This window comes from Micrasema longulum, unplaced genomic scaffold (assembly GCF_059751315.1).
Source record: "Micrasema longulum isolate JH-2025_06_02 unplaced genomic scaffold, ASM5975131v1 h1tg000725l, whole genome shotgun sequence".
NCBI lineage: Eukaryota > Metazoa > Arthropoda > Insecta > Trichoptera > Brachycentridae > Micrasema > Micrasema longulum.
The window spans coordinates 2,282,625-2,295,243 of NW_028277921.1; the positions used below are offsets into that span (position 1 = coordinate 2,282,625).

Genomic DNA, 12,619 nt, shown 5'->3' on the forward strand with positions numbered 1-12,619 from the left:
ATTAAATTGGCCCTACTATAGTAGGTGAAATAATTCAGGCAGACGAATCTCACCCACATCAATGAAGGTTTTAGTTCTCTTACTTCCCAAAAGTCAACAGGTGGAAGAGTTGAGAAAATGTGGATGTTCAAACATAGTCAGAATGATGAATGTTACGCAGTGTGTAAAGTGACCACTTAAACCAGCCAATGGTAGACTTCTAAATAATATCGCTAGGTAGTGAAATACCTAGAGATATTATTGACTACAGTTTGTAGGCTGGATTTCACTACAAACTGTACAAACATTTGGACTTACTCAAGATATTATTGATAAAAAAAGCCACATATACTTCGGATTCTACAAGGCAGTTATTTGCAAAATTCGTATTTTGAGATATGACACTTTTTAGTATTTATCAACTTTAAGCAAATTAAAATAAAACTTTAATTAATCATAAGTAATGTCAATTGTTTCTAAAGCATAAAACCTCCGTGTATCACATCTACACTGAGATTTTACTTATGAATCTCTAGATATTGTATTATTGCTTAAAAAAACTTTTAAAACATTCTATCGATGCTGAAAAGGCTATTTACTTTAGGCGAAATTTTGCAAACTTTACAGGAGAGCCATTTCAAAATTTAAAAAAATTATATCTCATTAATTATACCTCCATTTAGAACATCGTCTATAGACGGGGTAAATCATATTTTAATGTGTATTCGCCTATTTATTGAAAATATGAACAAATTGTTTGATTGACAAAATAAGCGTCGCTTAATTGGTTTGTTTCTGATAAGCCATGAAAAATCTTCCCGGCTAAATAAATTAAAAGACTTTGTTTACAAAAATTCTAGCTGCCTATTTAAATTGAGCGTTATTGTTGAGAAGTTTTCTCGCCACCTAAATACATGAAGCAACATGGTAGAAAAAAATTCTTCCGGTCTAAATGCATCAATAGACATCATTCAGAAATTTTCTTGCCGCCTAAATATCATCATTCAGAAATTTTCTTGCCGCCTAAATATATTAAGCGACATACATATTAGAGAAATTATTGTCATCTGGCCTAAATGCATTCAATTTATCGTTCATATAAAATTCTGGCGATCTAAAGACATTAAGCGTTATTGTACAGAAATGTTCTTGCCACCTGAATACATTAAGCAATTTTGTGGAAAGATTTGTGCGGGCTGAAAATTTCATTAAGAGACAGGAAATAATGTGTTATTTTATCAGCCGAAATAAAATAAAACCAAAAAAAAACTTTTCTTTCGAGTTAAATGGGTGAAGTGACATAAATGAGGATTTTATTTGTGTCGTAATATTTGTTGTTCGATTGGTTATTAACTCTTAAGCTAGGGTTTCCTAGGACAGCGGCGCCCGTATCTTAACGGCCGTAGTAAACGGTGATGCGGTGGACAGCCGTCGTAACGGTGACGAGAGAGTGGTTTCCTAGGAAAACGATGTTGATAACACCGTTAATAAATAAAACCACTCTCTAGTCACCACTTCGTCGGCTGTCCACCGCATCACCGTTTACTACAGCCGTTAAGATACGGGCACCGCTGTCCCAGGAAACCCTAGCTTTACCCCTAATTACACCATACTGCGAGGAATAATATTTGTTTATTAAAATGAATGCATAACTGTTAAGCTATTTTTATTAAAATATCATAATGTTTTCCTTATGAATCCTTTGTTTGCCTTATTATACAGTAATTACTCATACCTGAACCGCACGCCTAGTGATCATTAGGGTTGGTTTAGATTTTCTAGGAATTTTGACATTAAATATAGTATAAAATTCCCTTAATGCATTCTAATAAAGCGTTTTAGAAAATCCCACAATTGATATTTCTATAACTCAAATTTCATTATGAACTTATTAGAAAAAACATTAAGGAACAAAATATATTTTTATGTAATGATTTTTTTTAAATTGTGACTATTAACTATTTTTCTCATTTCTCATTCTCATTCAACTCATTATGTGTATGTAAGATAAGTATTAACTATTATTTTATAAGTAAAATTAAATTTAAACTATAAGACAACGGTTTTATAAAATTGTCTTACTAAAAGTCACATTTCTTGAACACACAAGCAATTACTAGCCAGATTTGGGGCTCCAACCACTGCAGGTTTAATTGCTTTAGGCGACATTGCTGTGTAAAGCACAGTAGGACTATTTGATTTAAGCGACAAAATGGTTTAAAGCACAGACAGGCTATTAATTTTAAACGACATTGCAGTTTTAATAACGACAGAATTAATTACATTAAACGACATGGAACTTGTAAAATATTGCGAGCTATTTACTGTATGCGACTTTGTCAAATAAAATAGAGAAAAAATTTGCTCTTTAAGCGTCACCTGACACAGAATTGCTGTTTTTGATGTCGCTTGATGTAAAAAAATATCAGAAAGTTATATTTCATCTCCAAACCTGGTGCAATCGACGCAGAAAAATATTTTTTTGTCAAACTCTTATAAAAACTCATTTTTGGAAATCGTTATCGCTTAAAGTAAATAGCTTTTCCAGCGTCGATATTGTTTTTCACACTGAAATATTTTTTGTACTGCTCAGTGCCATAAAACAAATGGTTTGAAATTTCTCATAGAACATTACCTCATATTCAACTCATTTTGTGATTTAGGTAAAAAAAACTGCCTTTTTGCTTATGATAGCAGTATTGCCAACATTGAATTTTACTGTTTTCCTATTCTTTTAAAAACAGCTTACTTATCGATGTTCTATAAACAAATTTGTGCAGCAAATAGCTCTTTCATTCGCATTCAGATTTTCAATGATTTATTAGTTAAATACTGTTTGCTATGTGTTCTTAGAAACTTTCCATAAAGTTGGTAAATATGAGTTGTTGAGTCAAACATTAGCATTCAGATTCTATGCGTACGTTTGTTTCATGAATTAATAATATTATCCAGTTGAGAATTTGGAGCACTGTGACTTCATCGCTCTCCGCAACATGGTGATCAGAACACATCTTCAGGACCTGCGGGATGTGACGAGTAATGTCCACTACGAGAACTACCGCTGTCGGAAACTTGCCGGACTCGGCACCGATGGAAAACCGCAGAGAATATCTAACAAGTTAGTCTCTATTTTATTTCACGTTTTGTGTTCTCTAGACTTTTCTATTTTCTCAGTAAATTTTTTATCTTGTTTTGATAATCATTGGACTTTATCATGCATTTTTTTATGAGTCATGTTTTACTTATCCACTTAGTTTCCTACAGTATTAAATTTAAACATTTATTTTTGGTATAATTATATATCTGCTAAACCTCTATTGAAATAATGTAATGTTGCACTGGTATATAAGTCCAAAGATTATTTATATGGAGATAACTAATTTAATACAATATTTACTTCATTTTATTTATTGATTAATAATAATATCAATAAATACACACGTTTACATTAAAACCTTTATTAAAAATTACTAGATTTTTACCTGTTTATTAAAATTACACTTGGTTCTTATCCGAAACTGTATTTTAGCACTCGGGCATTTTTTCTCTGGTTATTTTGTATTTGTTTACGGAATATTATCAATCATTTACAGAAGACAAACAAATAAAAAGAGTACCGATGTTTGCTCATATAAGTAAATTTTAAAATTAAATAAAAAAATATTTCAATAATTAAATCTATGTATATTTTAATTAAAAATAAATAATTTTAATAATGGTTTTCATGTAGGTATAGTGTGTCAGCAAATCTTAAAGTAATATCATTCAAATTGAAAAGCCTTAAAAACAATTATTTTAGTTTTATCCTCTGATTACTGCTTCTTTATCAGTAAAACTACAATTAATTTGATACATTGCAATGTTGACTGATGCGCTCTTCCTTGTTGTACTGACTGGATTGCCATATACATAATTATATCATAATATGCAACAGCTGATCAACAGTTTCCCTTACATTCCATTATACTAGTTGTCATCTGTTTGTGAATGTTCCTCATTTGTTATTCATTTATTTGTTTTTAACATTACATACGACCCTTATCATTTTATTCAGTAATTGAGTCCTGGGATTCGGATTATTTTTTGGAAACACTTTTTTACCTGATACACCATCTCTCGAATTTAGGGTTAATGGTTACATACACTATTTTACACCGATGATACTATAAAATGTATTTGAATATTGCTATATTTATAAAAGAATATTTTTTATGCAAGAAATTGATTGGCTATCCATATACAATACTATAACGAGTTTATGCTATAGTAAATGTAAAGATTTGTTATTTTTATTTTGGAAGTTGAATAGTCTAGTATTTTTGTGCATCTGCCCATAGCAATAAAACGCGGGCATGCAAAAATGATGTCCTCAACAAAGCCTCATTATCCACCCTCTCAAAACAATGTAGTTATTTACTTTATTCCATCAGTAATGGTAGTTTGGTGTTCAGTTTATGCCCTCAAGGAGTCATGAACAGTTTCATGACAGTATGGTAAGTTCTCCAAAACGAAACAAAAAAATCTAAATTTTCTCTCTGTGTTTTAATCTGTCGTAGTGATTCTAAATCCCCGTGAGCCATCATTTTTGTATGCCGAATATCCGCGAGGCTTGTACCGAGAAATTGGGATATTTGTTTCTAACTCTTACGCTATTTGTATTCTTTCTAAAAAGTAAATTTGTTTATGTACTTGTTTGGTGACAGTTAAAACTTATGTAGACAAAATTATCAGGTATTTACAACGAGCCGTATTATATCCGCATGTCTATAGAAACTCACACATCACCATTTTAGTATTAGATGCCAAATATGTTAGCCAAAGTTACAGGCACATCACTTGATGCATACCAGCATGTGACTTTGATTAACATTCAACATTGTATTGTTTGTTATTCACCATTGCTTCCAAGTGCTATTGTCTAGTTCTAGTATGTATTACATGTGTAGATTTTGTGATCTAAAGGTACACAACTATCCTAATATACTGTCTTACTTAGTAAAAATATGCATTTAACGCAAGTCAGAGAATTAATTGAAAACTTTTTATAACATTTTTTTTAAGAGATAATATTGATAATTATATCATGATACATATTGACTTTTTAAGGGACTTGATTAAAGGAGCGCATGTGTCATTAGGAAAAAAAATGTTTTACAGCATTTAATTTTCATTACAGCATTTACAGCATTTAATCTGCTGTCAGCTTTTAATTGATCATTTTAATAATCTTAACTTCTAAAAAATATTAGCCGTATGTTATGTAAATATATATTTTTTTAATATTGATAAAAAAAAAAACAATGAAAAAGAAATATTTGCATTCTTGTGATCTACACAAATATTGAAATTTTGGGGCCATTTTCAACGAGTTGTAAATAACTCGCTACTAGAAAATGCTTTTCAAGTTAGGGTAGAGTTAGGCTCGAACCTCAGACCTTTGATCCATGAGTCCGCAACACTAGCCACAGAACCACAATCTGATTCAATTTGTGTTTTGTTACTGCCAAAATAATTAGATTTTCTATCATAATAAAGTAAAGTTTAAATGTGTTCAAACCGAAATTTTAATCTGTTTTGTGCTTACGCTTCTAAGGGCCGGTTGCATCAAAGTTGGTATAAATTTAGTTTAAAGTTAAATATTTAAACTTGGTTAAGGCTCAAAATCTGCGTAACTGAAAAATTCCATTGCATCAACATTATTTTAGTTAAGTTAAAGTTAAGAATGTTGCCACTGTAAAGGTTCACGTTTCACCCTAAAAATTGTTGGGATTTTCGCGCAAGCACGTACTTGTTTATTTACATGTAGCAATACACATGCCCCGCGACGCGTCTTTGGGCACAAACGTTTAAATTTCGTTCCAATTTTCAGTGTGTGCGGGAGGGCGAAGCAACACTGCGCATTCGGAGAAGAAAAGAACAAAAGGGACATCGTCCTTTTTGAACTAGATAAAAAATTAAAAGAGCAAAAGCTAAAACAAAATGAAGAACTTTTTACTCTAGAAGTAGAGCAAAAAAATGACATTTTTCGGGCAACTATGGCAGCCTTAAATGCCCAGAAAGAGTTAGCTGAGCCCAATCTAGCTCTATTTAAAAATAAATAAACAGCATTTCAATACAGTCATGATTTAGATTTTTTTTACACCACGTCGCTGATGATCAAGTCCTGTGTTTTGAAAAATAATTAACAATTAAAAATTCAAATAATTATTAGTTCTTCACTTTTTTGACATTCGAAGTCTTGCGATAAAGTCAGACTCTTCCCACAAAAAATGGTCCGTTCGTGGTTTGAACAGTTTTTTTTTTCGGTTTAGAATATACTCGATAATAAATTCGTCATCGGAAGACGAAAAATCAGATAAAATTGACATTTTGTGCAACTTTTCACAGATCGATCAATAGATTTCAACACTCACGACGCTTTTTTGACAGATGGTAGATCGCATTTAACTTTAAACGGTCCCCTGGCGGCCGGTCAAATAAAAGTAACTTTTTTGTTAATATTTAGTTAACTTTTTTTGATGCAACGCATTTTGACATAAAAGTAACTTTTATTTGACTTTAGCCCTGACTTTAACTTAACTTTTGTCGATGCAACCGGCCCTAAGGGATATTTATTTTTATAGTGCAATTTATTGAAATTCACTAAATGTATACTAAATAATTTTGGGGAAAGTCAATTTAAAAAAAAAAATATTCATAGTAAATCCATCAGGTAAATCATGGTATTCGTAATATTAATTAGATAAATATATTTTCATACACGCATTAAAAATAACAATTGGATTTACACTATCCATCACACTTTTCGAACCAGATACAGTTTATAATGTGCATGTTATGGCTTGATAGAATTGTTTAGAAAACAAAAAGTAATGTCTCTTCTAGTTATGTATTTATATATATGATTTATTTACCTAATCAAATAGTTTGAATATTTTTTTATGAAGTTTAGTATCAATATGTATAATAAGGTATTTGTTTTACTTAAAAAAATGTTTTATTCAATGATCTTGACTAATATTTTATTTTAAATAAAAATCAGTACGCATTTTTTTTTTACTATGCACACTTATACAAATTCATTTGAAAATAAAGCAATAAAAAAATAATCAGATACTTAACTAGGGGTTCTGGGTTCGATTCCTGATCAGAATGTAAATATGGTTTCTGCTTTGGTAAATAAAACACTTCTATTGGATTTAATTCTACTTTAATTTTTTTTAAATATGTCTTGGTAAAATGGTGTCTGGTTTTAGATATTCAGATAACTGAGGACCCTAGTATCAAAGTCGGATAATCACTATTTTTCAAAATGGTTATGATAGAAAAATCGATTTCGTTAACAAAAAAACTAAAGATGCATATCATAAACGGACATTTTTTCACCATCTTTTCCTCTTCCATACATTATGGGCCCTGAAGTGACATGGCGGCTGTAATTTCATCTTCTTTTGACAGTTAAAATCGACCGCCGAAGCGAGGGTGTCTTTGTCATTTGTAGAGTTTAGAGAGTGACTATGTAGTAAAAGTATAAAACAAAAGTGTATTTCTGTACACTGAACATAAACCCCTCATTATCATTTTTTTATGAATCTTGACCACAGTAAACATCCTTTCAAAAACGGACACTTGCAGTTCTATTGGTTTTAAAAATGGACAGTTGCATGTTTTGGTCTCAAAATCTGACAAAGACATTTTCAAATTTAAATTTAAATAATACTTATTATAGATATTTTAATCTCTACCCATTTATTTGTATATCCGAAACAGAAAAAATATAAAAATGGCTATTGTCCCACTCTCATACTAAGGTCCTCAATTATGCTCACTATTTGTTTTGTCTAGACATATTTTTATAATAATTTTATATTTTATTTCACAAATATAGCTGTTTTCTCCATTTTATTTTTTGCTGTCAATATGTTTGCTAATAACATATTTTCTTAGATGGGTTACAGAACTGTTTTTTTGATTAATAATAGAAATTAGAAGACGAGTTTGTGAAATAAAATTAAAAACCAGAATATGTTTGTGCATGCCGATGCTGTTAGGAGATTGTTACCCTAGTAAATAATATATTTGATTTACATCAGAAATTTAGTGAATTAAAAAAAAAATCACTTATGTCTTGTATTCTGTTTAAAGTCACTAACTTAAAAATATTTGAGAACATTGAAAATATGATGAAGTATTGATTACTATTGAAATTAGGTAAAGAAATTTACTAGTCTCTATAGATGCCCGTCAGAGAGTTAAAACACTAATTGGTCAAATAAATAAACAGAAGTGTACCAAATATTTTAATTAATAACCTATATGAAAATATAAGTTATTACATAATTACAATGAAATTCCACCAAGAATTGTCAATAAATAACATAATAAACTACTACTATGATTTGAATGCTTGATCAAGGAATTCTGTATTCTTTTTTAACTTTTATGAAAAAAAATGTTGCACACTTTTTCTCTCATAAATGCAAAAATGGTTATTTTTTTATTTACAACTAAATGTAAAAAAATAAATTATGTGAATGTAGCCCATGACATTATATTTATTACATTTTTCAAACTGCAGATCAATGTTTTTTTCCTTCATATTGTAAAAATAAGATGATTATAATCATCAAAGATGTTTTCTTTTAAAAATGTGTTTGCTAAATAATATTGAGTTAAAAGAATACTTTGAGGAGTTTACATAAAGTTCAGTTAGTAAAAAATCTCTTAAGCCATTTGTGGTTTTTTTCTGATTTAAACTGAACTGAATTATTTTTATGTAACATAACTTCTTAAGGCAATCTACCGTTTATTTGCAATTCAAACTATGAAAAGTTGTTATTGGATATTATATATCATGAATATTTCCATTTGTTCTTCTCTTTCTAGGAATCCTCTAGCTCAGATGGAAGAAGAGAAACGCGAGCATGATAACAAAATGAAGAAAATGGAGAGTGAAATGGAACAAGTCTTTGAGATGAAGGTACATTATTATGCTATATTTAGCATCTTTTAAAATTTTGGCTCATTTAATTATCATTTGTATTTTTTTTCTGGTAATCTCTATTCATAACAAATAATTAGGTACCTACATGAAAATACAATTTATACAAATTAATGTTTACCATACGTAAAAGTAAAAAAAAAGTTCTTTAAACAATAATGAGGAGTGACAAAGTATATTACGAGGATCATTTAAATCTGAGTCCAAATATTTGAATGATGACATTTACCTGGAAGACAAATGTGAAATTTGTTGTAATAAATCTTCTAGCAACTTAAGGATTTTCTCAATTTAAACTTGTATTTTTTTCCACTACTGCTCTGAATTAAGAAGTAAACATGATTTACAAAATTCAATAACCAAGCGATTTGTATTTCAAATAATATATTCAATATCATGTCACAATTTTTTTTCATTAAAATATAGACTAATTTTGATGGAGAAAAAAAAAAGTTCCGGGTACCAATTTCTTAATTAATAAATTAAACTACTATCAAACTAGGATTATTATGCAAGAATACACCTGTTATACTCGCTGTACCTTAAAGCGAGTATGGCCCTACCGTGTAAGTCTCAAATAATTTATGCCCAATAGTATTGTACGGCGTCGCCTGTCAAAAATCTTTAATTGTATTTATTCATAAAAAGGACATGGCAATGTCATCTGTCGATGATTGGTGTTAATATTTAAAAGAAAAATTTATATTTTAAATTTTTTTAACTAAATTACAGCAACTAATTTTTCTCTTAAAAGTTAAATGAGGGAAGAGAGTTGTAATGTAAATGAATGTATCAGGTGCGAGAAAAAAGACAGAAGTTGAAGGACAGTGAAGCGGAGCTAGTGAGGCGGCACTCTGCCACGCGTCGTTCGCTGGAACAACAAGCGCGAGAGCTCGAGGAGAGGCGCAAGGCCTTCGAGGCCGAGGTGGCTTCCTGGGAGCAGCAGGCCGGCGTGTCGCTGGACGACCTCAGGAGAAGGTCGTTGGAGGCCAACAGCAAGGAGTAAGTACCCGCAGACTACTCATATAGGCTACTGATGGAAATATCGAGCGGCACTCGTACTAAACATTGGTTTTCTTTTCAGAACTGTCGATGGAAAAGAGAAAAAGGACAAAAAGAAGAAGGGCTTATTCTAAGATTTAAAATAGAAATAGATTTATTTTGGTTGCATGTGTATTCACTTCATATATGTTTGATCGGTAAAGTGATTAAAACTGCTCAAATCATTTCTTATTGACATCCATTTTGCGTGTTTGAGCATCGCAGTTCAAATGGTAAAATAAATATGTATGTAAAAAGTGTGTGCCATTAGATGTTCTTATTTGACGGACCATGACTCTGTTGGTAAATATTATCTTACGTAGTATTATATCTAAGCAGCGTGGTCTTTATTCCTTGTGATGGTCATTGATGGTAATGCCAATATGAATATTTAAGTATTTAGAAGTAAATTGTATTTTTATTTAAACACTAAATTCGGCTTTGCATTACGCAAAAAAGCATTCTAAGGAACATAACTCATTTCATAACATTTATTAATGTAGAAGAGCATTGTAATTGGAATTGTATGCCTCGCAAATTCATAACTAACATTTATATATTTCAATGTCATTCAAAATATTTCCATTTCTCTTTGCAAAATCATTTTCCTTAGAATGTTGTTCTGATAGTTGTAGTCGGATAATATATGAACACCATTGTATTTATTAAAGTAGATTACTAATGTTATCTACAATTTTTCTATGTAATATTGATTGGTATAAATAAATATTATTATTATTTATGTATCGAAAAAAGAGTTGTTTAAACTCTTCGGTTAAAACGATTGACATTCTTTAGCGTCATAGACATAACTATGCGCTATCCCCGTGTTTTAAGGAGAGGATTCCATTTATGATTAAGGTATCGGAGATAGAAAGTGGTTTAACAACCATATTCAATGTAAAGTAATTTTCTCCTCAATAATTTAGCTTTGATTAAGTAGACTGATCCTTCCTCAGATCTTTTATCTACCATAGTTGTTGATTATGAGTCCGAACCGTTTGTTGTGTAAATCTCCATAGTTTATAGTCATTCACCTTGGAATGTATTTATTCTTATAAGAATCTTTATCTATAGCTGCCGTATGGGAATGAGTTGATACTTAAAACAACGAACCTTAATACTAATGGAATAGTCCAGTTATTGTTTTCCACTATCGCAAGTTGATCATTTTTATATTTCCTCATGTACGTAAGAATTATAATGCTATGTAAAATAATTTATTTGAATCGATTTTCTAAATCAATATAAGATTTTAATATTATTACAATATTTCTTGATTGGAAACTATATTTATCGCTTAAACAGTATTAAAAAAGATTGTTTCCTTATGTGGGGTTCTTTCTGGTATCACTTGACATTATTTATTGTGCGCATTTTCTTATATACAATATTGTGAGCATTTGAGATGAAGTATCAAGTAGTTGTTAAGTCTAATTCCTGCTAAACCCCACAAAAGCTGTAGGTGGGAAGGGAGATACAGAACCACCGTACCTATAGTCTGGATGTAGTGCCTCCATATTGACTCAATAGCGGATGTAAAATAAATTCCTTGTATTTTGACAGGTGCACAACGTTCTCATTCCAAGGCTCAACTATCCTGTAAAAATGTTTTTGTATCTTTGTATTGTGGCATTAATTAAGTTTTATAGACTTATTTTATTTAGTTTGTACTTGTGTATGTAATTCTTTTATACAAGTATAAAATGTAAACCCCAAAATTTTAATTACTGCTTATCTGAAGTGATGTAATATAAACAGTATCTTTTATTAAAATATTTTAAAACTTGATGGTGTTTTTTTAATCTTTTTTACTGATTAATAGACTATCAAGTTAAGACTACATACTAAGCCAAAAATATTTTTAAAAAAATATGTATCGTTTTATTATTGTTATGATTTTTTAAAGTTTTGTCATGCCCATGATGTCACGATTTGTCGTTGGCGAGTTGTGCTGATATTCAAAAGTAGAACAAAGAATCAAAATACACTACATTGAAAAAAATGGTTACCGGAAACTGGAAATCGATCACAACATATAACAACGCTTATAATTGATTGGTTATTGTTCAGAAGAACTTGTGACGTTTCAAAGTAGTTCATTTTTATTTATTTTACTCATAAATTTTTGAGGAAACTTCGCCATACAATTAAATGCTCTTATTTTTAGCTCCTGTAAGAAAAGATTTTTTATATCCAATTTCCCTTAGCACTGAGTTTCCTCATTATTAATTTGTGTATCACAAGGAAGAAAAATTAACATTAATTTTATAAGAGATATGTTTTTGTTTATGTGTTTTTTTATTAATGACTAAAGTACATAATGTGGAATTTACAGAATAAGTCTTTCCAAAATAATAAGAGTATTTTTTTAAAAAATAGAAAAAGGATATAATAATATGGTAAACTGATCCATTAGATCAAGATCAACAGTGAAAACAATTTTAATACCTATTCAGTGATATGTTTTTAATTGGTATAAAAAAAAATAACCTTATACCAAAAATCTAGGCCCTGATTCAATAATATCAACCAGAGATCTTTTTTCTTTTTAATACTGATGAATATTTCAAGAAGTTTTCCAAAGAACGCTTTGTG

At 30.1% G+C, this 12,619-nt stretch overlaps 1 protein-coding gene across 3 annotated transcripts in view; it reads left to right on the plus strand.

Moving 5' to 3' along the window:
• pnut (septin 7-like protein pnut) overlaps positions 1–11,812 on the plus strand; it is a 77,322-nt gene extending 65,510 nt beyond the window's left edge. For all 3 annotated transcript variants that reach the window (XM_088230030.1, XM_088230031.1, XM_088230029.1), the window contains exons 7-10: positions 2,932–3,097; positions 8,866–8,959; positions 9,777–9,982; positions 10,065–11,812. In XM_088230030.1, coding sequence (XP_088086156.1) covers positions 2,932–3,097; positions 8,866–8,959; positions 9,777–9,982; positions 10,065–10,116 — 518 coding nt within the window. In that variant the 3' untranslated portion in view covers positions 10,117–11,812. The remainder of the gene's footprint in view (positions 1–2,931; positions 3,098–8,865; positions 8,960–9,776; positions 9,983–10,064) is intronic.
• Positions 11,813–12,619: the final 807 nt, after the last annotated feature.